Genomic DNA, 23,494 nt, shown 5'->3' with positions numbered 1-23,494 from the left:
TGATCAATTAAAAATTATATTTTGGAGAACCTGAGTCGACTTCTGGTTCTAAACTAGCTGTTTGCTTCTCCATTCCTGAACTGAGTGAGAAAAATCAAAGAGCCCCAGGTACTTACATCAGAACAAAGTTTTTAACCAGGCTATAAACACTTATGCCCTTGTCTTGCATATTGATCTGGTATAACTGTCTGATAGAGAAATAATGTAAATAATGCAGATTATCAACAGCTTAGAAAGTATTCATTCTCTGCATCAGTAAAGTCAGGAAAGGTTGGGGGGGGGGGTGTTTTTTATCTTTCTCTTTTACAGAATCACAGAATCCCAAGGGTTGGAAGGGACCTCAAAAGATCATCTAGTCCAACCCCCCTGCAAGAGCAGGGTAACCTAGAGTACATCACACAGTTTCTACTTTATTTACTGGTGGATGGTTGGTTGGGGCGGGTGGAAGGGAGCATTTAGTATTTCAAATGCGTCCAGTCATCTGTAAGTGAAAATCTAGCTTTGTGGAAGCTACTGAGAAGACATGCATAATTTCTTCACTGCTAGCCTGCACTCGTTAATTAGCCGTGCTTCCAAAGGCTTGCCCTATAACCACTCTAAATCCAAAGGCAAGAGCTTTTGATTACAGTGCCGGATGTGCTGAAAATTAGAGCAGGTGAGAAATTTGGAATCATTTTGAAATTGATTACGTTTTGCTCTGTGTACTTGTGGGCACACAGTGCATATGTATAAAATTATCATTCTCCAAGGCAGGCAGGGAGGAAAGGAAGAGAAAGGTCACCCTTTGACTAGCCTTGTGTTTCATACAAGACGTCACTCTCTATGTGACATGTATATATGCACTCTTCATTTGCATGGGGTGGTGACAAACAGATGCTGTGTTCAATGTGCTTCCTGTGCAAAGCAGTAGATCTGAATAGATCTGATTATATTCTTTGACCCAGCAGTCACTTTCTTCACCTTCCTTCTTTGTCGGGAGGTCAAATGAGCTTGTGAGGCCTCAGGCTATGCAGGAACAGAAAAGCAAGAGGGATCCCTGAAAGCCATTCCAATGCTGATTTGGTAGCCAAGGTGTTTTGACTTCACATCATTCTGAGGCACCCAAGTGAGGTGTGCTTTGCTGCAAGTCTGCTTTTAAAGCTTGTAGCATTTTTAGGCCTCTTTATGAAGCTTTTCTTCAAGAATTATCCATATTGCTTAGCTTCCATTGTATGGAGTTAATATTTTGAATCCCACGAACAAAATCAAGTTGTTTATTAGACTTCTTAGGGAGAATTCATAAAATCTTATTTAAACTGTAGTAGAGCTTCTACAAAATGACCTTGAAATATAACACTTTCTGTTTGGAACCATGCTTAAAAAATAATCTTATCTTCCTGTTCAGTAAAGAATCTAACCATTTTCTTCCTCATCCACATGACAGAAGTACCTGTACTGTTACCTGGAGACCTGCTCACTGTGAATGAAAATAAGCAGGGTAGAAGCCTAGCAACTCTAATACCAAAAAGTCCATTAACAAAGTGTTCACTCAGAATAGTTTAAGCACCACAGATTGCATTAGCTTGTGGAAGGTGGCTGCTGGGAAAGAAATTTGACATCAAAATATTTTCCCAAATGCTTGATCTTCACAACACACGCGCAAAAATAATCTCACATCTGGGATACAGAGCTCAGGCTTTCTGGGTCCATGTCATTGCAAGGTGGCAGTCACCCTGATAAGTGCTTCTTGGATGCACCCATGTCTGGGGCTGGTCAGTGCAAAGTGCCTGTGGACTGACTCCTGGGAACCTCTGCACCAAGTGTGACATGCCCAGGATACCAGGCTGGCAGATGATCTGCAGGAATTACTGCCAGGGCATGGGTGGGTGGGTTTGCACTTTGAAAGGGCAGCTTGGATCTGCAGTTTCCCCATGGGCCTTGTGCCTTCTGGCTTACTTAGTACATACCTGAGCTAAGAGATCTTGTATTTCCCTGACCCTGGGCAAAATGGAATGAGCCCTCTTTACAGCCAAAAATGCTAGAGAAAACTGAAGTTGCAGCCTGATGTGTGTGCCACCAGTTCTAGCATGCCTTTTTCTTTTAAAAAAGGTATGCTATAACTGTGTATGCATTGGGCAGAAAGGCAGTATTTGTGCCTGTAGAGGCAAACTTTATGACAATTTACAGCTCAGCTTTCCAGTTCAAAGTAAGTTTGTAGCCCTGAGAAAAAAAAGGAAGGACTCACTCCCCATTAGCCCAGTTGAGTCTAGAGAAACAACTGGTACTCAGGGATTTGCAAAATTAAAGAGAAGAATAAAACCCAAAAGGTGGTTTCAAGGACATCTATTTTCTTTGGAGCACTTGCTGTCCTTGTGAACTACAGCAAACATATTGCTATATTGCTCCTGGTGCCTAAGTGGCAATTAATATTCTGCACTAAGTGCATTTGACAGGTGCAAAGCGCTGCCTAAGAAAATTGTCACCTCATCTTTACATTAGCGTATTAAAGCAAATGTTGACTTCTCAGGTTAAAGCTTGGTTTTGTTGGGCTCAGCTCTGTGCAAAGGCAAAACGTCTTGGAAAGGTATATGAAAGCTGAATGTTCACTTGTGGCCTGGACTTTTGAACAGGCAACTCTGGGGGCAGAGTGGCTCTTTCTATAACCTCATTGCTGGACCTCATTTCCAAAAAAGGGAAGTGTGTTGCATGACTTACCTTTTTTCTTCTAGATTTAATCTTTCCTTGGGTTGCACAGAAACAGTTCAAATATCCCAGAACCTGCATCTCCCATTTTATTCTCACTCAGGTGACTTGCAAGATCTGAAGATACTGTTGCTCAGTGGAAACGTGGGGCACACCAGCACTGAACTGCAGTTTCTGGACTTCATTGCAGTATGTAACCTGAAGCTTCTGTTTTTAAAAATACTTTTTATTTCTAGCCTAAAAAAACCCCAAAAAAACAAAAAAAAAACCCACAACAAAAAAACTAACAAAAAAAACCAAACAAAAACCAACAACCCCCCAAAAAAACAAAAACACAAAAAAAACAACAAAAAAAAAAAACAAAAAACACAAAAGAGCAAAGCCATGCAAACTGAGCAAATTACAAGTGAAATTACTGAAAATGGATATTCAGAACATGACAGTTTGTTAGGAAAGGGTTAAGGAATATAATTAAGGAGTGAATATAATTAAGGGAAAAATGTCCATCATATTTGCATGAAGTATCTACTAAGATAGACCATTGCTCTATTTTAAGACCAAGAGACAGACCACTCAGAAATCAGTTTAAAATGGCACCAAATGTTAATAACTCTAAAATGAACCCCAAAGACATGTCTAAGACCTACAACAAACTACATTTTTATAATCCCTGGAAGGCAGAAAAGGCTTATTTGTTATGTCTCAGTGGCATCCCACTAAGCAACTCCAGCCCACATATTTGTTCTAAATTGACACTTCAACAATTTTCATGATTACAGAAAGCACTACACCATGCATCGCTTGTTCTGAACCCATTAAATTGCAATTTGTTTTCTGCATGTTGGTTGCTGAAAGCCTAAGAATGTTCTGGAGTAAAATAAGCCCTTTCCTGTGCAAATAATCCCTTCACTTTGCCAATACTGTATTTCTCATTTCAAGTTTTAATGACAGCTGTTCAACCAAACTTTCTTATTGGGCAAAAAATACAAAGTAGGATTTGTATTAAGGAGTATCATAAACATACATGTTAGTGCCTTTTGCTGGTCAAAGGCTTGTGTCCACATAGAGTATCTTGCAAATGCAGATTAGATGATGGCATAGTCGTATAGAAAGTTTTACTCTTGCCTGAAGAGGAAAGCTGTGGAGTATGTATATGGTGTATCTTTCCCCCAAAGTCTCATGTACTAGTGCTTTTGTCAAAACAAAACAGAAGATGCTGTTTGTTTAAACCCTCTTCTGTGGCAGTGGGTGGAAATGAGATGAAAAAGCTTTCCAGACAGGTTTACTATTTCAAATACGACTTCTTTTTCTTGAGGACTGCAATTTTCCACTGTTCCTTTGGTTGCCGATGGGTTGTGGTCTCTGTAGGGTGTGGTGGTGTCCTCTTGACTGCTGGGGCACAAGGCAGCTGTACAAAGTTACCCACACACCGCCTTTCAATTTTTCTTGCTGGGTGAAGCAGCAGCCAGCTTTGGCACTGCTGTCATCTGCTCAGCTGATAGAAAGAGGAGCTAGGAAACCAGATGCTCAAAGTTTGTTTTGTTCTTAGAAAGAAGACAGAAGTGCTACAGAGTTTCTATGAGCTGTTTTTGCCATGGTCACAGGAGATTTTAAAGAAAAGAGAACGAATTTCAGGATGAAGCGTTATCCAAACTTCTGGTGTAGTCTGTGGGAAAGCTCTGACACGGTGAGTTGAGGGAGAAAGAAGCGGTAGCAGTTTGCGTTTGCTTCTTAAAAAGCAGGGCGGCTCTAAGATGCCAGCAGCGGACAGACCCCCGGGTTATGAGAGGAGCCGGTTGCGTGGCAAAACACGGCAGCCCGCTGGCCTTGACCTAACCCTGTCACCCTCAGAGGAACCCGAGCGGGGCGCACGGTGCCTCCGTGTAAAATAGCAACAGCCACGGCAGTTAACAGCGGAGTAGCGGGCGGTGCACGAAGGGTACAGCCTGCACTGCGAGGGGCGGGGAAGGGAAGTAATAAACCAGCAGCGATCGCCCCGACGGTGCTGCCTCTTTCCTCCCTCCCAGTACCGCTTTGGTGGCAGAAGTAAACCCGGCGCTTGACCCTGGAAGGCACGGCGGGGCTGGAAGAGCCTCAGGGAGAGAAGGAGCCGCTTCTCCCCGCCCTGCCAGAGTTCGCCCAACTGCTGGCGATGGCGTGCGGCCCCGCCTGAGAGCACCTGCCGGCAGCCACCGGCTCCCCTCGGCTCTCGACGCCGCCATGGAGAGCCCCGCGGGCGGCAGCGCTGCCGCCGAGCCGGCGCACCCCTGCTCGGAGCCGGAGGTACCGGCCGCCGGCCCGGCCGAGGTGGCAGGAGGAGGGGAGGCGGCGGAGGTTAGCGCTGCAACCGCGAGGTCGCGCTGCCTTCGGGCCGTGTACGTGCTGAACGACCCTCCCAAGGTGGGCGCCGGTGCGCGGAGCCCCGAGGCCGGTGCGCGGCAGTGCCTGCTGCGGGCCTGCGAGGCCGAGGGGGCTCAACTCTGCACGGTCAACTTCGGGGAGCTGGACTTCGGGGAGACTGCGGTGCTGGACGCCTTCTACGACGCGGGTGAGCAGGTTGGGCTGAGGAGGGGGCTCAGGCTCGGCCTCGCCAGGTGCCACGTTCCCAGGGTGTGTGGGGCCCGAGGTGGGGAAGGGCCGGTAAAGGTGGTGCCGGAGAGGTCAGGGAAGAGGGGGAGTGGGGCAAATGTGAGACTGTGGTGGGGGTCTTGAGAGGGGGTATGGCGACAGGAGAATGGCTGCTAGGGGAACCTCAGGTAATAGGAACAAGAGCCCGGTCTTCAGGAATGTCCTGCACACGGAGGAGGAGAAAGTGTAAGGACAAAAATCTGGCCCTTACACCAGCTCTTTCAGTCACCACTTTGTGATGCTTCAACAGGACTTTGTCAGGACTGCAGTACCAACTGAGCCTTAAGGAGTAGCAAAACTCTTGCTAATATGTTTTCCTAAGAGCCCTCTTACAGCTGGTTGGGAGTGAGACACAGCATGAAGACAGGCCAGCCAGAAGTCTGATCTGGGTAAGCCAGATGTTTCATGTTCACTGCTCTAACTCAAGCCCTGGACAGTGAGATTGACTTGCACGCAGACAGCATCAGAGTGATCCAGCATTGTTCTGGACAAGGAAGTCTAGAGGCATGCCCTGATGAAGAAGCCTTCTGAGTATTGCCCACCATGTCCAGGCTCCAGCTGGTGATGGGTGTCTGATAGTTCAAAAGAAAGCTGTTCTCCTTACTTATCAAAATCCATCTGGCTGGCTGGGCACTGTGGCAGATAATTGTGAGCTTTTTGAGCAAGCAGAGGAAGCCCCTGACTCAATAGGTATTATTAAAACTAATCAAGGTATGTGGACTTGTTCCAGACATGCAGACATACTTTTTCTCATAACTGCATGAGCAGGCATTGGGAAAGTGGGGGATTCACAGGCTCCAAAAGGGAAAGTCCAATGTTAAGTCCATATTGATATCCATTTTCACAAGAAGACACTTTTTTTTTTTTTTTTCTCATGAGATGTGTTAAAGAACACTTCTTGAAACTTCAATCTTATTTTAAATTCTCATACGATGATGAGTCCATTTCATCCTCTGATAAATCAGCCAGATATTGAGGAACATTACACCCTTGGCTGTTGTTTAACTTCCCGGTCAGGGGATTTTATTTTATGTCTACTACCAAGGTTGACAAGTGTGTAATAAATATTTTCTTTGTGTGTCTTAGTACACAACCATGAAATTTCTTTGTGTGTTGCCAGTATTTTTAAAGCCCTTCTGAAGGTAAGCACAATGTTATACTCATCAATGCATAATTATTTCTTCATTTCTACTAATAGCCCTATTAATGTATTTGCACACACCTGCTCTGCATTGTATTGACAGCCTGAGACAGTTAACTAAGATTATTTTTCATGTTGCTGCATTCTGAAGTGAGTGGGAATATGGCCCACCCTTGTAGACTTTAACATTCAAGTCATCTTGTAGGACCAAGATAATTTTATCAGTGATTAATATCACTTTGTAATAGTAAAGTCCTTTGTTACTTGATACGCTACACTCTTAGTCAGCAAATACTTTATACCATTTTCACTGTCCATTAAAGACTAACTGAATAGTCCTGAACTAATTTAATAGTCCTGAACCAGGAACTGTTTCAAAGGAGACTGTTCAAAATAAGTTTTCTGTGTGTTTCTTTTCAGTAACAACATTTTGAGATCAGTGGGGAAGCAATTTTTTAATTGGTGTAATGTATGCCTTTATTTGGCAAAGCTTTTGGTCAAAACATCCTTTAATGGCAAGTTATTTGCATTAAGAGAAACTCAATTATATTTGCATTAGTTGCAATGTTACCCTGAAAATGCAGACATCCTTAGTAATAAAAAAGCTGTTAAGTATAAACAATAGTTTTAATAGAGTATCTATTTTGCTCTATGTTGTTTCAGTATTTTAATAAGTAGCTCTTCTAGCATTAACATTTTAACTAGCTTTTTTGTTCTTGTATTGCTGCAGTTACTGTTGCCTATTCAACTGAATATCTATGTAGTTCTTTTTTATCTCTCTTAAAAGTAGTCAGATTGTACTGGCATCTGTCCCATTGAGTTTTCCCAGTTTCTAAGGTATATCTAACACTGTTGTTCAGAGAAATATCCAGTCACAACCTTTAAACTTCTAAAATTTAAACTTGCAAAATTATGCTGGTATACTGACCTGAAGTGTCTTTATCTTAGTACTTACCGCTTTATTTCATCCTGCTACATGATAAAGATGGGGGAAATTCCTTTAGCAGTGTTGTGTGGAGTATTTGCATCTTCTTGCTTCATTCTGCAAAGTGACAAAAAAGTATCCATTACACTTTTATCTTTATATACCCCCCCCTTCTGTTGTTGTTCTATTAATTTATTCTTTCTGATGTCAGCTAGCACTGGACCTAAATTTCATACTGGATTCTCATTACAATGGATTTTAAAGTGTTCTAGTTCTCATTTTATATACAATGATTTATCATTTTTTCCTTAGAGCTTTTGTTGCATACTTTTATTCTTGTTTTCTTGCTCTGTGTTGTTTTTTGGTGGACTCTCCCTGCTTGATGTTTTGAATACATATCAAGCTACTCTCCAAAAATTCTGAACATTATAATTATTCATTTACATGCAACTTGTTTTATCTGTTACTCTGCAAATTTTTTAATCTTTAAAAAATCAGTCCTTTTTAATTTCTATATCTTACAGATACTGTTACTATATTATGTTTTCTAGAGCATATGCTTGATTGGGACTGTTGGCATGTATTCAGTTCTTAATGAAGAACGTTAAGAATGAGTTTTAATATGGGCAATCCTACAGCTCATGATGAACTTTGTGTTAGGAAATTAATATGTGTTTACTTTAAAAGCAAAACAATCTGAAAAAGTATTATCACTGCCCATGTAAGATACTGAGCAGATGTTTTCCATGCTGAAGATGTCTATTATAATGTATATTTACTTTCTATACACCATGTACAGTACTTTGAAAAGCAATTCCTTTTTCTCTGTTAGGAGAGTGGGAATTCTTGCCTGTAGCCATTTCTTAGTTTGCTAGTTGGAACCTTAACCATGTCCTAAAGCTTAAAGACTGAGCAGTGAGGTCCATCTCATTGTGAAGAGTAACTACAGACCGGGGTCTTTGTTAAAAGTGCTGTCCATTACCCGCTTTCCTCAGTCTGCCTGAAATTGTAGCCCATTTACTTAGAGTCGTAAGATTCCTCCCCACCTCAAGTAAGTTTATCTCTCTTACTTAATATGAATCTATAATACAGTGGTTCTTGGAATTGGTATCTTTGGTGACAGTACCAGCAAACTTTAAGGACAGAGTGCAAAGCAGAAGATCAACAGGAACCTCTTTCATTTCTGCAGTTGATTTTCTAGTAGGTGATTTTTCTGTAAACCGCTGAGTGCTACAAAAACACCCATATTCCATAATAAGAGTATGTTACCTCTTTTCTCCTTGAGTGTACTCATTACTCACTCCCCGTCGTTTGAAATCTTATCATGGAGGTGTGACTTATGCTTTTACCTGTTTATTGCAGACCAGCAGGAAATACAGAATGATCTTAAGAAATCACTGGACTTTCTAAGAACCTTTGCTAAAGGGGAACTTCGACACCTGGGAGAGCAAACTTACAACAAATTGTGTAGTAAGAGCTTGATAACAGAAATATGAGGAGTGTCTGCTCAGTCAGTGCTAGAAGCTGTCAAGAAAGTAATTTATGTTATGCAGAAATAGATGACTAACATAGAAGCAACAAGGATGCTTGCATACACTATCTCTGGGCAGAGGAAGAGGCAGTGTTTTTAGACTGAAAGCCACAGATACCATGCATTAGTGTGAAGCTTTTTTGCACACAATAAAAACAATTTTACACAGGAAATGTGAGCCTACAGGCTGAGGATTTTTAAATTCTTCAGAATTATCCCATGCAGAAAATCAAACTACAGGCATTCATAAACAGCTTAAGAGGCATAGTGAAAAGGTGAGGGTGGCTTGGTTAGTGATGTTACAGATAGAGGGATTCGGCCTCTTTGTGCTCTTACCACAGCTGCAAAAGATATTTCAGTTCTAAATGTACAAAGAAAGCAAACAAATGTCCAGTTAAATGTCTGACTTGTACCTATGGAAGGGTGATACTAGATAGAAAGGGATGTAGCTTTTACTTGTCTACCTGAAACTTTAGCAAGGCTTATTGCCTCAAGTGCCACAGTATCTGGCTACAGTGTTAAGTGGAGGACTGGCCTCTACAGTTGTAATAGTTTTGGATGGTCCCATTTTGATTCTATGCAGTTGTGTTTCTGTAGCTGATTGTCCTTTTACCTCATGAGGGATGTACAGTAATCTATCCCAAGGCTTGGAATACTTCTTTGACCCTTTGACCACAAGCATTTAGAAATGACTGCAGTCATTGAAGTCACAGTGACTGCATTGCAGGATGCAAGTTGACTGAAAGAAAGACAAGCTAGAGAGAAACTGAAGTACTGAGGAATAAAGCTAAAGTTTGCCTGAGGAAAAACAATTATTCCTCTGACAGTCAAGGGAAATATGTCAGGTCATTTGTGAGTGCAGTTGAATATTTTGAAGTATGTTTCTGTTGGTTGTTTTTTTTTTTTTTTGCTACATATGAACTTCTCTGACCAACATCCTGCAGGATGAGGCAGCCTTAAAATGCATTTTTTGATGCCCATCTCCCATCTTCACACAGAGTCAGACTTGGGAGGGGGCCCAGACAGAGACGGAAACGTGGATCCTCCTTACTTCTGTGCCATAGTTGAACCCTTCTTAACATAACCCTAATTTCTTGTCCCTGAAAATCTTTTTCTTCATGTTACACCACAAAAGGAGAGGGAGGAAATGTATGTTCTGGATCCTAATTTTAAGGCACTGTCAGCCATTGAAGGAATCATTCTTGCTTATATCCAGCTGCCTGCCCTGAAGCCCTCTGCCCTCTGAAGGCCAGTGTTCCCACTTCACAACTGACAGGGATGCTTCAGCTTCTTCAGCCCAAAAGCTAGTATGTCAGGGTGCAGTAACCATTTGTCGCTAGTGTAAGGTAATATATGCATGGTAACTAGTGTAGCTGAGCTGGAGGCACATGCTTGTCTTGCTGTCTGTTACAGGGATTGTAACCTCTGACAGGAAGGTGAGGATGACAGCTGAGGGCAATAACTTCTTGAATAAACTTGGACAAACCTTCCTGCTGCAATTTATCTTTGCCCCTGGGTGTGACAGTGAACAGTGGGGAAGGGGTTAAGGGTCAGCTCTCTGATGCTTACCTGAGCAAGCAGGGGTTGCTTTTATTTTTTTGGAATATTTACATTTCTTTCTTTGCTTTCTTTCCCCTGCAACTGGCTCAGCAGCTAGGAGTGTGTTTGCTTTGAATCTTGGGAGATGTATATACCACAGAGTACAGAAATGTGAAGATAAGTAAACCAACCACTTTCGGAATGGGAACGTGGTGATTGAAAGGCTAGGGATGGCTAAGTTGGACATTGTGCTGCTTTAATACAACCCCAGGGCTTTTATCTTTGGGTTGTGCTGCACATCTAGAGCAGCTGCAGGTATTTCAAGCAAAGCTCTGCACTGTGCCGTTGAAATAAATGTTCTGATAACAAGACCTTGTAATATACCGGTATTGTAATTCTTTTCTATTCAAGTGTTTGAGGTGAGTTTTGAATGACAGGAACATGCCTGATGCATTCCATCAAGTCTGTATGTTACTCTGTTATGATATCTCAGCTGCTGTGACAAATGCAGTACATTCAAGAGGTATATCTTGATTTAATGTTATTAGTTGGGGTCCATTTCCGACATGAAATCTTGCAGAAATGTTTATTTGCGTTCAGAGATTTGAATGTTTTTCTCAACAGTAGGGAGCATTATTTTCTACTTGTCACCTCCATAAAATGTCTTTGTATCAACCATGTTGCTTCTTGTATCTGTAAACTGGAAGGCTTCACTTTGGTTAAGCTTGCGTGTATTCTATGAAATAGCTCCTTTAATGTCAGTTGAACAAGCTTAGAAACATACAGATAAATAACCATGCATTGGTTATGTAAATAAATAACTGTAAATAGGTTAGGTGGAATTCATTAACTTTCCTTTGGTATATTGCCATGGGCCAAATGCAGAATCAGAACTGTATTCACAGAATGATGAAATTGTTAAAAGCAAGAAGAAACATACCCTGATTCTCTAAGGGAAAGAGATCATAGTTTATTATTTCCCCTTTTGGAAGTAACATCTTTCTCTAGTGATGGGTCATATGGAAAGAGACATTGAAAATCCAGACCTACATGTCCTACCTTTGAACAAAGCTTTGAATGAAGCTGTTTGCATCTCTCAAAATCTGGTGCTAACAATGCAAATTTGGACTTCTTTCATTGTTCTAAGGTGAGGTTATGTACACGTGCATGCGCTGTCTATGCAAAGTGACTCATTTCTGTGCCATAACTTTTGGACGAAGAAAAAAGGAAAAAAAAATGCAGGTTTTCTTTCACTGTTCCTTCCTCTGTGTGAAAAAAAATCAGTAACACAATCAAAACCCAGCTTACATCTATCTTCTCTGCTTGTCTCTTTGTCCTCCTGAGCTTAAAATTAAATCTGAGAAGGCTTCCCAGAATCTGACTGTGGACACTGTGTCACTGGGGCTTGTGTATACCTAGGAACACATCTGATGATTTCGAGGTGTTGAATCAGCTTAGAAGGAATATTCTTCCTGATTGGAATACAAGTTGTGTGTGTTTCTGTTTTGTTTTAATTTACTCTATGACTGTTATTTCCCACTGTATGGTTAGAAGTCTTATTGATTCTCTCTAAATAAGCTTATTTAGAAGCTTTTACACCCATTACACCCATTACAAATATTTTAGAAAACTTGAACATTTAGGGTTATTCCAAAGAGACGAACGACTGCATCTATCTTGAGCTACCTTTGATCTGAAGATCAATTACTGTCACGCATATGGCCCTTAAAAACAATGCAGTTAAGGTTGTTTGATTATATATTTTTTGAATATTTTTAAATATTGCTTAAATGTTTTGGGGGAAATTAAACATTTCTGCAGCATTTTCTGGAATTCTTCAAATAAGTAATCATGGTTCTGATTACTGATGGGAGGGAGGGGGGAACCATGCTGCCTATGTATACCAGTCAGCGAACTCTAAAGGACTCTTTTTTGTTTTGTTTAAGAATGACATAGAAACGTATTTTTCAATATAGCTCCTAAGTCAGTCTGAAAGCAGCTGCTGTGCCATTTGACCATGAGATGTTAGCAAGCAGATCTCTGGGTTTGCCTTGCTGCATTTCAAGCTGATTCTCAATGACACCACATTGCTCCTGAAGAGAGCTGTAAATGAGGCTGGCAGGCTTGAGTCAAGCAGGGTGGGCACTTGAGGCTGCTGGTGTGGGAGCCTGATTCCTGGCTGCTCATCCCCTTTGCAGTGATTGCACGCTTGTTCAGTCTTGCTGTGCTGTGTGTATCATATTCTTCTTAGATTTAAGAATTGGTTCTGTAACACCTGATGTCGCAAAATTAAGTTAAAAAAAAACAACAAAAAAAGAAGAAATATTGCTTATGTGGGTTAATTACATTGCTTTTATTCCCATGCTCCCATAATTATGATAGATAGGCTGTATCTTATATATTCTGCAGTCATGTTCTGCTTTTATCAGTGTAATCATACATTGCTTTTTTAATCATCAAATTACACTTGCAAGTTAAAAATTGTTGATGTACTGCCTAGTTAAAAAGTAGCTAATGCTCTTGGTTTGCAGACATTAAAGCTTGAGTAAAGCTCTTCTGATGTGCAAGGACTTGGTGCAGAACTCAGATGAGAACTCCAGACTTTTTGGCTTCCTCTGTATTCTGTGTATAAGATGGCCTCAAGTTTAAACTCACTGGCTGCAAATGTGTGTTCCATTGATACTTGGGGGCATATTGCTGCTTCCATGGACATGGAGGAGCAGCCACGTGGCAGTTTGCTTGGCCTAGATGCTGCATCTTTTAACGCTACAGTGATGTTGTGTGGCTGAAATTAAACAGTGAAGATAGGTGTAGGATCTTTCTTAAGAGGACCTCAACACAGTTTGCCACTTGCAGATGAAATTTGTGAACGTGGTAGGCTCTGTTTTCCTTGCAGCTTCAGCATGGGTGTGAATGGCTTTAGCCTCAGACTACCTTTGAAGAGCAATGTGTGTGCCTGAGGATGAGCCAAGAGCAGGGAGTGCAGCTGTTGCTTTATCCTGCTCTCTGGCACAGGCTTGCAGCAAACAGCACAGTGCTGGTCTCTGCTGAGGTCAGGGTGATTCAAGCTGATGGGTCAAGTATGATCATGTCCCACAGCATGATTTCACTAAGCCTGTCATCTTTCTCTCAGGAGTGCTACAATTACTTTCACCTTTCCCTGGGAGGCTGGCGTGGCTATAGATCTATGCCAGGAGCAGAAACAGCATCACTGTAGTCTGCAAGGAGGAACCCAAAGCTGGGACATGAATTCTGACACTTAAAAGTATTGGATCACTTTGTCATAATAAACTGTGCTTGCTTTTTGTTTTTTATCTTTCATAATATTCTGCCTGACAGGGTAAATGATTCTGCTGTGGTGTTTAAGGTGGTAGAAGTGAAACTTCCCAAATATTCTCTGAGCACTTAAACTTTGGTATAAGTCTGTCAAGATCCCAGCCTTAGTAAGCATGGACTTTCATTGACTGAAGTGGACTCTGATGACAGACACAAATCCAAAACAGTAATGATGCTTAAGACTGCTGATCTGGGATAGTATAGCAAAATCCAGTATTAAAGGAAGTGCTCTAGTTTATCATAACTGAATTTGTGCACATACAATTGTGTCTATAGTAGTATATACTGGTTCTATGCTTAAATTATGTTTTAAAACCCTTCAGTATCTCTTTCAAGAAAGAAATAAAGGGTAGTTGTAAATACAGCCATCTCCAGGTGATTTTTAACCTTGTTTCACTCAGTATAATATTTATTTGTTTCACTTTGAATCAAGTTGTGGAAAGAAATGTCTAGACTCTCTGCCATTTATGTTTGTGATTCTCCTGTTTAGGAAAACATGTTGCAGGCACAAAAATGTAGCTCAACCACTGATGGTCACTGGTTTCTCAACAATTTGAAAAATGTTGTTCACATGATATTTAAAGCTTTTGAAGTCTAAGCCCAAAGCGCATTAGTTCCAGAAAACAAGCAAATTTCCGTGTAAATGAGCATGATAATGAGTTTTTCCTAAAAATCATCAGTTTTCTACTGGTGTCAGCAGTGCTTTTCACAAATTGCAGTACTCCATTGCCTCCAGGCTTGTCTATCAGATTCATGAAAATGATTGTGGGGAAAATAATGGGGAGAACTTTGCTTAGAATTGGGATAGTGACTTATTTGTTACTTTATTTCTATTCCATGTCTCTCCCCTGACTTTGTTTACAGCTGGGATAGTGACTTGTTACTTCATTGCTATCCCCTCTCCTCTCCCCCTTTTAAATTAGTTTCAAATATTTAGTAGCTAGCTCAGCCAGAAGAAATTGTATTGAACCAATTGTCTTTGCCTCAGCAATCCCAGAAATGGCGTAGGTTTTATCTAATGCAGAAAAATGTCTGCCTGTAATAATTTCGTTCAGGTGAGACTAGCTGCATTAACACTCCTGTTGCTGCCTTTCACTCACAGCAGTTGCAGAAAGGCCAGATTGGACAGGGCTTTGATCAACCAGTCTAGTAGGAGGTGTCCCTGCCCGTGGCAGGGGGTTGGAACTAGGTGAGCTTTAAGGTCCCTTCCAACACAAACTGTTCTATCATTCTGTGAGTCTATAAGAGAAGAAAAAGCTGCTTTTTTTTCCTTTTATTTTTTTTTAATTCTGCTAATTTTTATGTGTTGAGGGGAGAGATTTCTCATTAGTTTTGCCTTTCCTCTGAGAGTGACAAGATGAAACTGGAGCTGGGAATTGGTGAATAAAACCAATACAAGGCTGTGTTCTGTGTTTCTTTCCAACAGTGCTCGAGCAGTCATCTCTGCTGCTCTAATCTTAGTCAATAATAAAAATTTGCAGGAGAAAAGCTAATGTTTACAATGGAGTTACTGTTTGACATTAGGCTTCCTTATTTAGCTGAGCTTCTACTTCCTTTCTGGGTTGTAAGCAAGGCACATAAGACTGCTTGAGTATTTTTTAATTATTTTTTTAATTATTTTTACCATTGAATGCCTCTTTAGATTCCTTGTTTTGCAGTAATGATTGCCTCTGAGAAGATACTTCTGAGAATAAGTTTATTTCCTGAAGTTTTGGTATTTTGGACAATTTTAAACATGGATATTCAGAATTCATGATCTTAAACCTAAATTTTCTTGCGTACTCCCTGTTCCAGAGTTCAAGGATTCTGGGTGAGAGAAACTGAGAGACAGAGAACTCTCAACTAGTTTATTAATATAGGAAAATATAGAGCTACTAACAGATGCAGTAGAGGATCTCTCTGATGTTTGGTTATCTTACCAACCCCAAGGACTCTGTGAAGATGACCAGGAAACTAGCTCAGAGAATCATCATGGCAGTGCGAGGTGGCAGGCTCAACCTTAGCGAACGTCCCCGCTGAGGCAGCGTTGTTGTGGGTGGTATGAAGGCCTGCCTCCCTGCATCACATGAGGCTTGGGCTTTTATACTGACAAAAGTGCACACTCATTCTGATGCAGGGGGCCAGCCTATGTCGGAAGAAGTGGCCAGCACTATCTAGAAAGTTCTCCAAAGGTTGAGACTTTTCTGGGGAGTTCTAAAGCAGAACTTTCCGGGGAGCAGCCAAATCAGGACTCTCCGGGTAGGAGCCAAAGTGGACAAACAGTAATTTTCTATCTTTGTGTGTTTCACCACGGACCATTATCTATTGTCCCTGATACACTCCCACATTCACAAGGTACAGGTTAGCAATATACTGTTGGGCCTTCCAAATCTGAGTTCCCATCTTATAGCCCCTGAGAGTGGTGGCAGTTGCTATTTCATCCTGTCTGTTTAATACATCTGTGGGGCCTTAGATCTCACTATGGTAGTTACTCAACCCTAGCTTTGACTTGTCTCATCAAAGCTGATAAATCTTTAAGGATTCATGGAAAATGAATGCTAGAATGTGTTGAATAGAACCCCTCCTCCTTCTGGAACATATGCTGCTATTCATGAAAATACTGTTATCATACTCCTTGAGCACTTCTAACAAATGCTTTGAAAAAAATATGCTGATTTAGTCTTGTCTTGCAAGCCTAATACTTAATTCCAGCTAGGGAACAGGAGACAAACTCTAGTTCCAAAGAAAAAAGTGGTAAGTGTCCACTGATATTGTCTAATAGCCTGGATGTCTCCTAGTCATGCTGCAGTAAAAAAGATGGCTCTGATGGTGAAGGAGGCAGCTTTGTGGCTGATCTGGCCACAGACGAGAACTCTGTTGTAAAAGCACAGTTCCAGTTTTCTGGCTTGGTCCATAACTACATGACAGTCTGTCAGGACACTGACTCTGGATATTCTCCAGCAGAATTGGGTGAATGTGACATGCAACATCCTTTCTTTGGAAGCAGCACAAAGAGGGAATTACGTAATGTCTTCTTTTGTGTCTTTGAGATTGGTAATAAGATAATCATGAGATGTACTCCGTTACCAAAGAACATTCCAGTGGTGCTTATTTTTTACACACACAATTAATGCCATTGCTGTGATTAGGAGAACTTAATCTTTGAATGAAGGGTAGTTTAGTCAAGTAAAATCAGACAATATCTGAACTCATGGGAAGATTCTGCTGATGTATGCTGAAGGTACACAGCCCATGTGCATCAGAATGCCTCAGGACTCTGTACTTGTATCTTAGGACTTGATATAGAATAACGGAATAGTTAGGATTGGAAAGGACCTTAAGAACTCCTAGTTCCTACCCCCCTGCCATGGGCAGGGACACCTTGCACAAAACCACAGATTTCCAAAACATTTTCTTAGAAACTGCTTGCCTTACTGAAATCATTCATGTATTTTTTTCCTTATTGCATCTGAAACTGTTTGTAAAACCAGCACACAGACTCTAGTGGTAGAAAATCCAATGCTCTCCCTCCTCCATGGCTCAAGTTTTATTTACAGGCATAGGCCTCTAAGTTCTTCCAATCATTTGCGATTGGCTTTTTCTGACAGTTTAAAGTTATAAACTTACTTACAGAGTGACCAATATAACAAACTTTAGGGTGTTTGTTTTTTCACTACTGAATTCTGATTTGTGAATTATAACACACTACGCTGTGATTGGTTGGGCAATGCAGAGAAGTGGTGCTAGGGTGAATATGCATGAACCTGGGGTAAAGCAGTCTGTCTTAATATTATGGCTTGGCACCCATCGTCTCTACAAGGAGGTGCAATGCACAGAATCCATAAATCTTCAAAAGGGAAAATTTACTTAGTAGAAGAACTTGCTCACTGCTTCTAAACCCTCTCCTCCCCCATTTTCTTTTCTTTTTTTTTAATTACTAATTTATTTATTCTTATTTGCTGATAATCCCCAAATCTGACTATGGTCTTTCCTCAAAATTAGAAGAAAAGGATGTTCCATCAAGAAGTGCCAGAGATTTCATGAAGTGTTTGGGATTTTACTCATAGACTGCTAATTCAAACAGCAGTGTGAAAACTTAAGCTGTGGATTCAGTTTCTAAACAATACTTGTAGGGTTCAATTTGCAAGGAAAAAGTTAAGAGAAAAGAACACACCACTGAATATTTAAATGGAGATATTGTAAGCATCCGTGCTGGGATTCATCTTGTGACAACTGGGCATGTATGTATATTTTGAGGTGAACCAACCTACACTATGTTTAATAAATGCTTGTAAAATCACAGTTTCATATGACTCATTCTGTCTGATTAATCACAGAGTGGAAATAGTAATATTCCTCTGACTCTACAGAGATCCTATAATGATGAGTTTTGGGTATCTTTTAGCTATAGTCTTAATCTCTTTTAAGAAGTAGGGAAACCTAGAATGGATCTGCTGTGATAACAAATATCTGTCTTCATGCTTAGTATTCCTTGTCTGCATGCTGGAAGTAATAATGTATTTTTTAATTTATAGGATAGTTATAGGTTAGGCAGATAATGATCATGACTTGTTTTGGAAAGATCAGATTGTACTGAAATTCTAGGTTTTACTGATCATTACTTAGCTCCTTAAAATAGACTGTTCTCATTTTTTAATGAATGTTGCCAATTTTTGAAATTACTATATTCACTGGTACATAAGGATTTTTTCAGTTGCTCATGCAGTTTTTTAGGCTGGCACATAAAGCTTGTACTGTTTACAGGAAAGTTAAAAACTGCAGATTGAATCCACATCTGCCCAGCACCCAGAATATTAAATCAAGAACTCTCTATCTATATGTAGGTGCAAGTCTCTTGGCTCATGGAACATGCTGTGGCTTTATGTAAATTCTGTTTTCATTTGCACTTTAATAATGCTGTCTTTCCTCAATTAATATTTTCACTTTGCATAATTTATTGTGGTTTTATGTGGGTCCCAAATGACAGCCTTGGGAGTCTATCAATATAAGGAGGAATTTTTTAAATTACCTTTCTTATCTCTTACATTTCTTTGGGCAGAAGATAAAGCTCAGTGTAATTTTATTTTTTCAAGTGTTTTTGATATATGTTGTTGGCCAGTGTGTGACCTGTTGGAGATGTGCAGATTTGGCAGGTTTTTCCTGCTCCCAGCAAAGGTATTCAGTATTAAATGATGGGTGACTCTCAAGTGGTTTAATTTGGATAAATGTCTTCAAGTTTGGAGCTTATCTAAACCTTCTTAGCTTAGAAATTGGTTTGTCTGCAGTTGGGACGAAGGGACAGCCTTTCTTGTTGAATTTCATACTCTTCTTAATTTCACATTGTCCAGATTATCTCATAAGAAATCTTTTTCTTCTTTTTTTTTTTTTTTTTGATGCTTCATTCCCTTTCGTTGCCTCTTATGACCCAGTGTAGAAAGTGCAGAGGTGTAGGAAAAGTTAAATAAAGTTCACCTTTCTCATTTTCCCTCCCAAACTCCAAGCAAGGTTCAAATGAGGTTCAGAATTGGAGTGGGGTTTTTTGTCCGCTTTGTCAACTGGCTAGCTCAGCTTTAGTAAACATTGCAGTGGAAATAATCTCATGTGATGCTTGGCACACTACTAGTATGGCAGGCAAGTGCGAAGTGCCTGTTTTTAATTTACTCTGCTCTTTCTTTTTTCTCTGTTGTTAAGTAGGGCAGAGAAATGACAGATCCTGTAGAATTAGTATCTTTACTAATTTATCTTTTGTAGAATTAATATCCTGTAGAATTTAGTATCTTTGGCTTGTAGAGAAAATTTAGGAAATAATGTTATTGTTAATGACCAGGCATAATGAAAATGTATGATGTGAGACATCTACTCATTATGGCTGTCTAGCATCTATGTCAAACTCAGAGCATATAAACAGGGAAAATTACTGAACAGGTATCTTTCTCAGATCATCGGTGATGGGTAAGTGTTTTTGTAGTGTCCTGAATACACAGATTTGGAAGCCTTTTTCAATTAATGATAATGAATTCGGGAAAAAGTGAGAAGTGAGTGGCTTCTGGATTCTTCATTTGCCTAATGTCTGTGAATAACAAAAAGGGAAAGAACTGTTAATATTTAAATACTCTTAGTTTTGAATTCTGCTGCTTTAGTATTCTTTCGGGTATAAAGATTGAATGAGCACACAGGAATGCAAATATCTGTCTTGAGATAGGATTCAGAGATATTGATTGTTTTGCAGAGGGAAGACTACAGATGCTAAATCAAAGACTATTTTAATTGTAACTCACACCGAAGGACAATTGGATGATAGAAGGGAATAACTTAATTAAAATACCAGGATTTTTTTTTCTCTCTAAAGGCATTTGGTTTATTACAAACTGTTTTTAAAACAAGGACCCTGTTTTATAAAGACACTTTTTGCGTTCTAGTAGGGTACTTTTGTTTTTTATTTTTTTCCCCCTTGAAAATCAGAATCGTAGTAACTGTATAGTCACCAAGCCCGCCTCTGTAATATCACTTTATGTAACTAGGCTAGCATCACGCAGCAGCTGCAGGGTAGAAAGAAGCATTCAGGCAAGCATTCAGCTGCTTAAGCCATGATAATGCTGTTCCTGCAGTCTTGTCAGCCTCTGCCATGGTGTCATCGCTTATCCTGTGCAGCCACTGAGGGAGGTTGGAACTGCTTTGTTCACCATGTACCCCACAGTCACTTGTTTGCTAGGAGCTGTGGTGTTTAAAGCAAGTTTCATAGAATGTTAAGGTTCTTCAGCATATTTTAATAATAATTAAGTAGTGAGTACAGAGTATTTTACGCTGTATATTGGCTTTTTAAAGAAAGAATTGTTTTTCCTGAAACTTATGGTGATTAATAATTGTCGTTTTTCACATGACATGGTCAAATGATGAATGTCAACCTGCAATAGTGAATTGCCTTAATTTCCTTTTTTTTTTTTTTCCTTCCATTGGGTGCAGGCTTACAAGGTTTGAAAACCAGTCACTATAAATTGAACTACTTGTTTGGGCACTCAAGAAATAATATCATAAAGCAGTATGGATGACCATATCTGGGGTGTTTGTTTGTGTACTATCTCAGCCCAGAGTCTTTTCTACTACTTACACCTTTGAATATTTTAGTTACAGATGCAAGTATGTTCTATTATATGATATGTAAAAATTGAGTTTTCATGAAGTTTAGTTTTTAACCTTTATTTCTTTCAAGTTTTCTAAGTCTGGCAGTTTTTTAAAGTACTTTTCCAGGGGGCTAGCAGGAGCCTGGTAGCTGATACCACTCATAGGACTGATAAGCTATAGTTACAGAGCTTCTGTCTACTAATGCGCTAGCACAAAGTTAGGGCTGGAATTATCAAGCTAAATATAGGCTGACGGATAAGGGGAGGTTAGAATGGGAAGAGAGAGAACCAGAGACCCTGGGTCATGGGAAAGAGGTAGGAGTTACAGACAGGCATAAGCATTCATCTGCCTGAGCCATGAAACCTTAGCTCAAACGACTAAGATTCCAGTGATGAGATCTCTCTCGACTTCTTACCTGGGAGCTTGAAGGCTGTAATTTTACAAAGAAATGTTATAAATATTGATCTCTTTTTCATTTATTGGCAGTGTGCAGACCTTGACAGGACACATCTGATGTAATTGTGGTTGGTAACTACAGATCCGTGACTTTGATTGTGTGATCTCTCACACCACTGTGAATTAGCTCCCTCAGATTTGAGGCTATGTTGTTCCCAGGACCTTGTAATCTGTGGTATGAAAGGTAAAGTCTGTTACTAGCTTTAGTATGAATGTCATTGCCTTACAGGGAAACGTAATGCTTATGTTTGGCTTGAAGGTAATTTCATTGAGAATTCAACTTGTTTATAAACTTCATCCATAGACCAGTAGGCTACAGTCAGATTGTGAGAGTACCAGGAAAGATTTCAGGTTGAGATTATACTTGCATAAAGCCTCTTAAAGAACAGTCATTCGCACAGTTGTATAATCATTTATTGACAGCCAAACCAAATGTTGTAAGCTGGAATTCAGAACTGTGCTCTCACCTTAACAGAGAGCTCCAGCAAGACTTTGGTGTTTCAGAGACTCCTTTGGAAATCTTAGCTGAGGGTTTGAATTGTGACAGCTCTACCTTCTCTTTCTCAAAGGCAGAGAGACTGTGATAGTACTGATGAGAGAGTGGTAGTACTTTGTTGGCCACTAATTCATTGGTCAGCTGGTGGGAACATCTGCTGGAGAAAATCTGCTGACATGATGATATTCTTGACTGAAATGCCTTAATGGTTAATTATGTTTTTTCAAGGCTCCATGGAGAGGGTTCATAGCACTGAACACCTTCAGTGTGAGTATCTGCAGATGGCTTTGGCTCCCTTCATACTTACTGGAGAGAAATGGGCCCTTCTGGGCTGCAGTTCATCCCAATCTAAAGTAGACTTCTGACAGATCAGATGAATGGTGCTCTAAAAGTGATTTTCCTCTTTCTGTGTTAAAAATGGAGTGAGGACTGGCTCATCTGAGACCAAACATCTCCCTTGTGACTCTGCCCAACTCACTGCCAAACTCTTAGCTTTGGAGTGAGCAGCGTTTCATGAGGCTAACAAGAGTATTTCCAGACAGCCCAGTACAGCTGATAAATTCCTGTTTTGGTGCTTGGAAGTACTAATTCTTCTTAATTTGGCAAGAGAGGATGTTTAACATTAGCCAGAAAAATAAGTTCTCCAGCAGAGTCCCAGAAATGACTGGGTTGTTTTTAATTGACTCTTTTATAAAGAAATAAACAACAACCTGAAGCAGACTGGCAAAGTTAAAAAGGACTGAAAACAAAGGTTTGTCATGGAAAACATTAAGCAACTTCTAAGCTTAGGCATACACCCTTTACTGTGAATTATTTATTTCTTAACTTCTGCAATTCAGTGTTGCAAGAAAAGTTCTTTGAGGATTATTTCTTTGCTTCCTTCTTTCCCTAAACTGCCAGTTCTACCAAAAAAAAAAAAAAAAAAAAAATTCCTGCTGGTTTCTGAATGACAAGTTATTGTCAGGTGTTTCACTGTTCCAGTCATACAGTATTTTTCTCCTTCATATTTGTGCAAAAGCATTGAAATGCATTCTAAGTTTGGATGCCTTATGTATTACATTAACTTCATTACTTTTCTTCCCACACCAGTTCTTATGAGTGCTGAGTGTATTTTGTTTTGGCAGAGTTGAGAGACTCTCTTTAAAGCACAGTTAAGGAAATAAGACGTACAGGCATGCTTTTGACACAGTTTTTGCTTTTCAGTATCGGTAGAGCTGCATTCTTTTTTAATATAGTGCTTTGCCTTGTTTAGAATTCAGTTTTACTGTGTATTTAATTATATTTAAGAAATATCTGAAATGTTTCCTAAAGCATTTGCTTTTGGTATCCGAAATTTTTGGGAGAATTCTTCCTTCCATTTAACAAAAAAATCCTTAATCTGCAATTGCAGCTCAAAGACTTGAAAGCTTCAGGTGATGTATCTAATGAATAAGGAAACCCCAAAACATAAAAATAAATGAGAACTCAGATTATAGAGCAACTCCTCGAACTGGCAGTGCTGCTCACTGGCTGTCATTCTGTTCCTTTTAACTAACATGCAGTTTCCTGGATGATTTCATTTTTGGAACAGATGGTTATTTTGATATTAAGGAATATATATCAATTATAAATATGGCACAAATACTTGGTCATAGTTTAGAAAAATGAATAGCTTTAAGC

At 40.0% G+C, this 23,494-nt stretch overlaps 1 protein-coding gene across 14 annotated transcripts in view; it reads left to right on the top strand.

The window, feature by feature from the left end:
- Positions 1–4,174: 4,174 nt before the first annotated feature.
- The window catches only part of MAP3K15 (mitogen-activated protein kinase kinase kinase 15), a 101,166-nt gene continuing 81,846 nt past the window's right edge, over positions 4,175–23,494 (top strand). For 4 of the 14 annotated variants that reach the window (XM_061364555.1, XM_061364554.1, XM_061364559.1 and 1 more), the window contains exon 1: positions 4,176–5,230. In XM_061364555.1, the coding sequence (XP_061220539.1) occupies positions 4,903–5,230 (328 nt within the window). In that variant the 5' untranslated portion in view covers positions 4,176–4,902. Of the gene's footprint in view, positions 5,231–23,494 lie in introns of all 14 variants that reach the window. The other 10 variants (XM_061364549.1, XM_061364553.1, XM_061364548.1 and 7 more) reach the window with 5 other exon arrangements.

Source organism: Neopsephotus bourkii, unplaced genomic scaffold, assembly GCF_033783945.1.
Source record: "Neopsephotus bourkii isolate Nb327-2 ecotype Australia unplaced genomic scaffold, CSIRO-AGI_Nbou_v1 NB_1234, whole genome shotgun sequence".
NCBI lineage: Eukaryota > Metazoa > Chordata > Aves > Psittaciformes > Psittacidae > Neopsephotus > Neopsephotus bourkii.
This window is presented reverse-complemented; position numbering and strand designations above follow the sequence as displayed.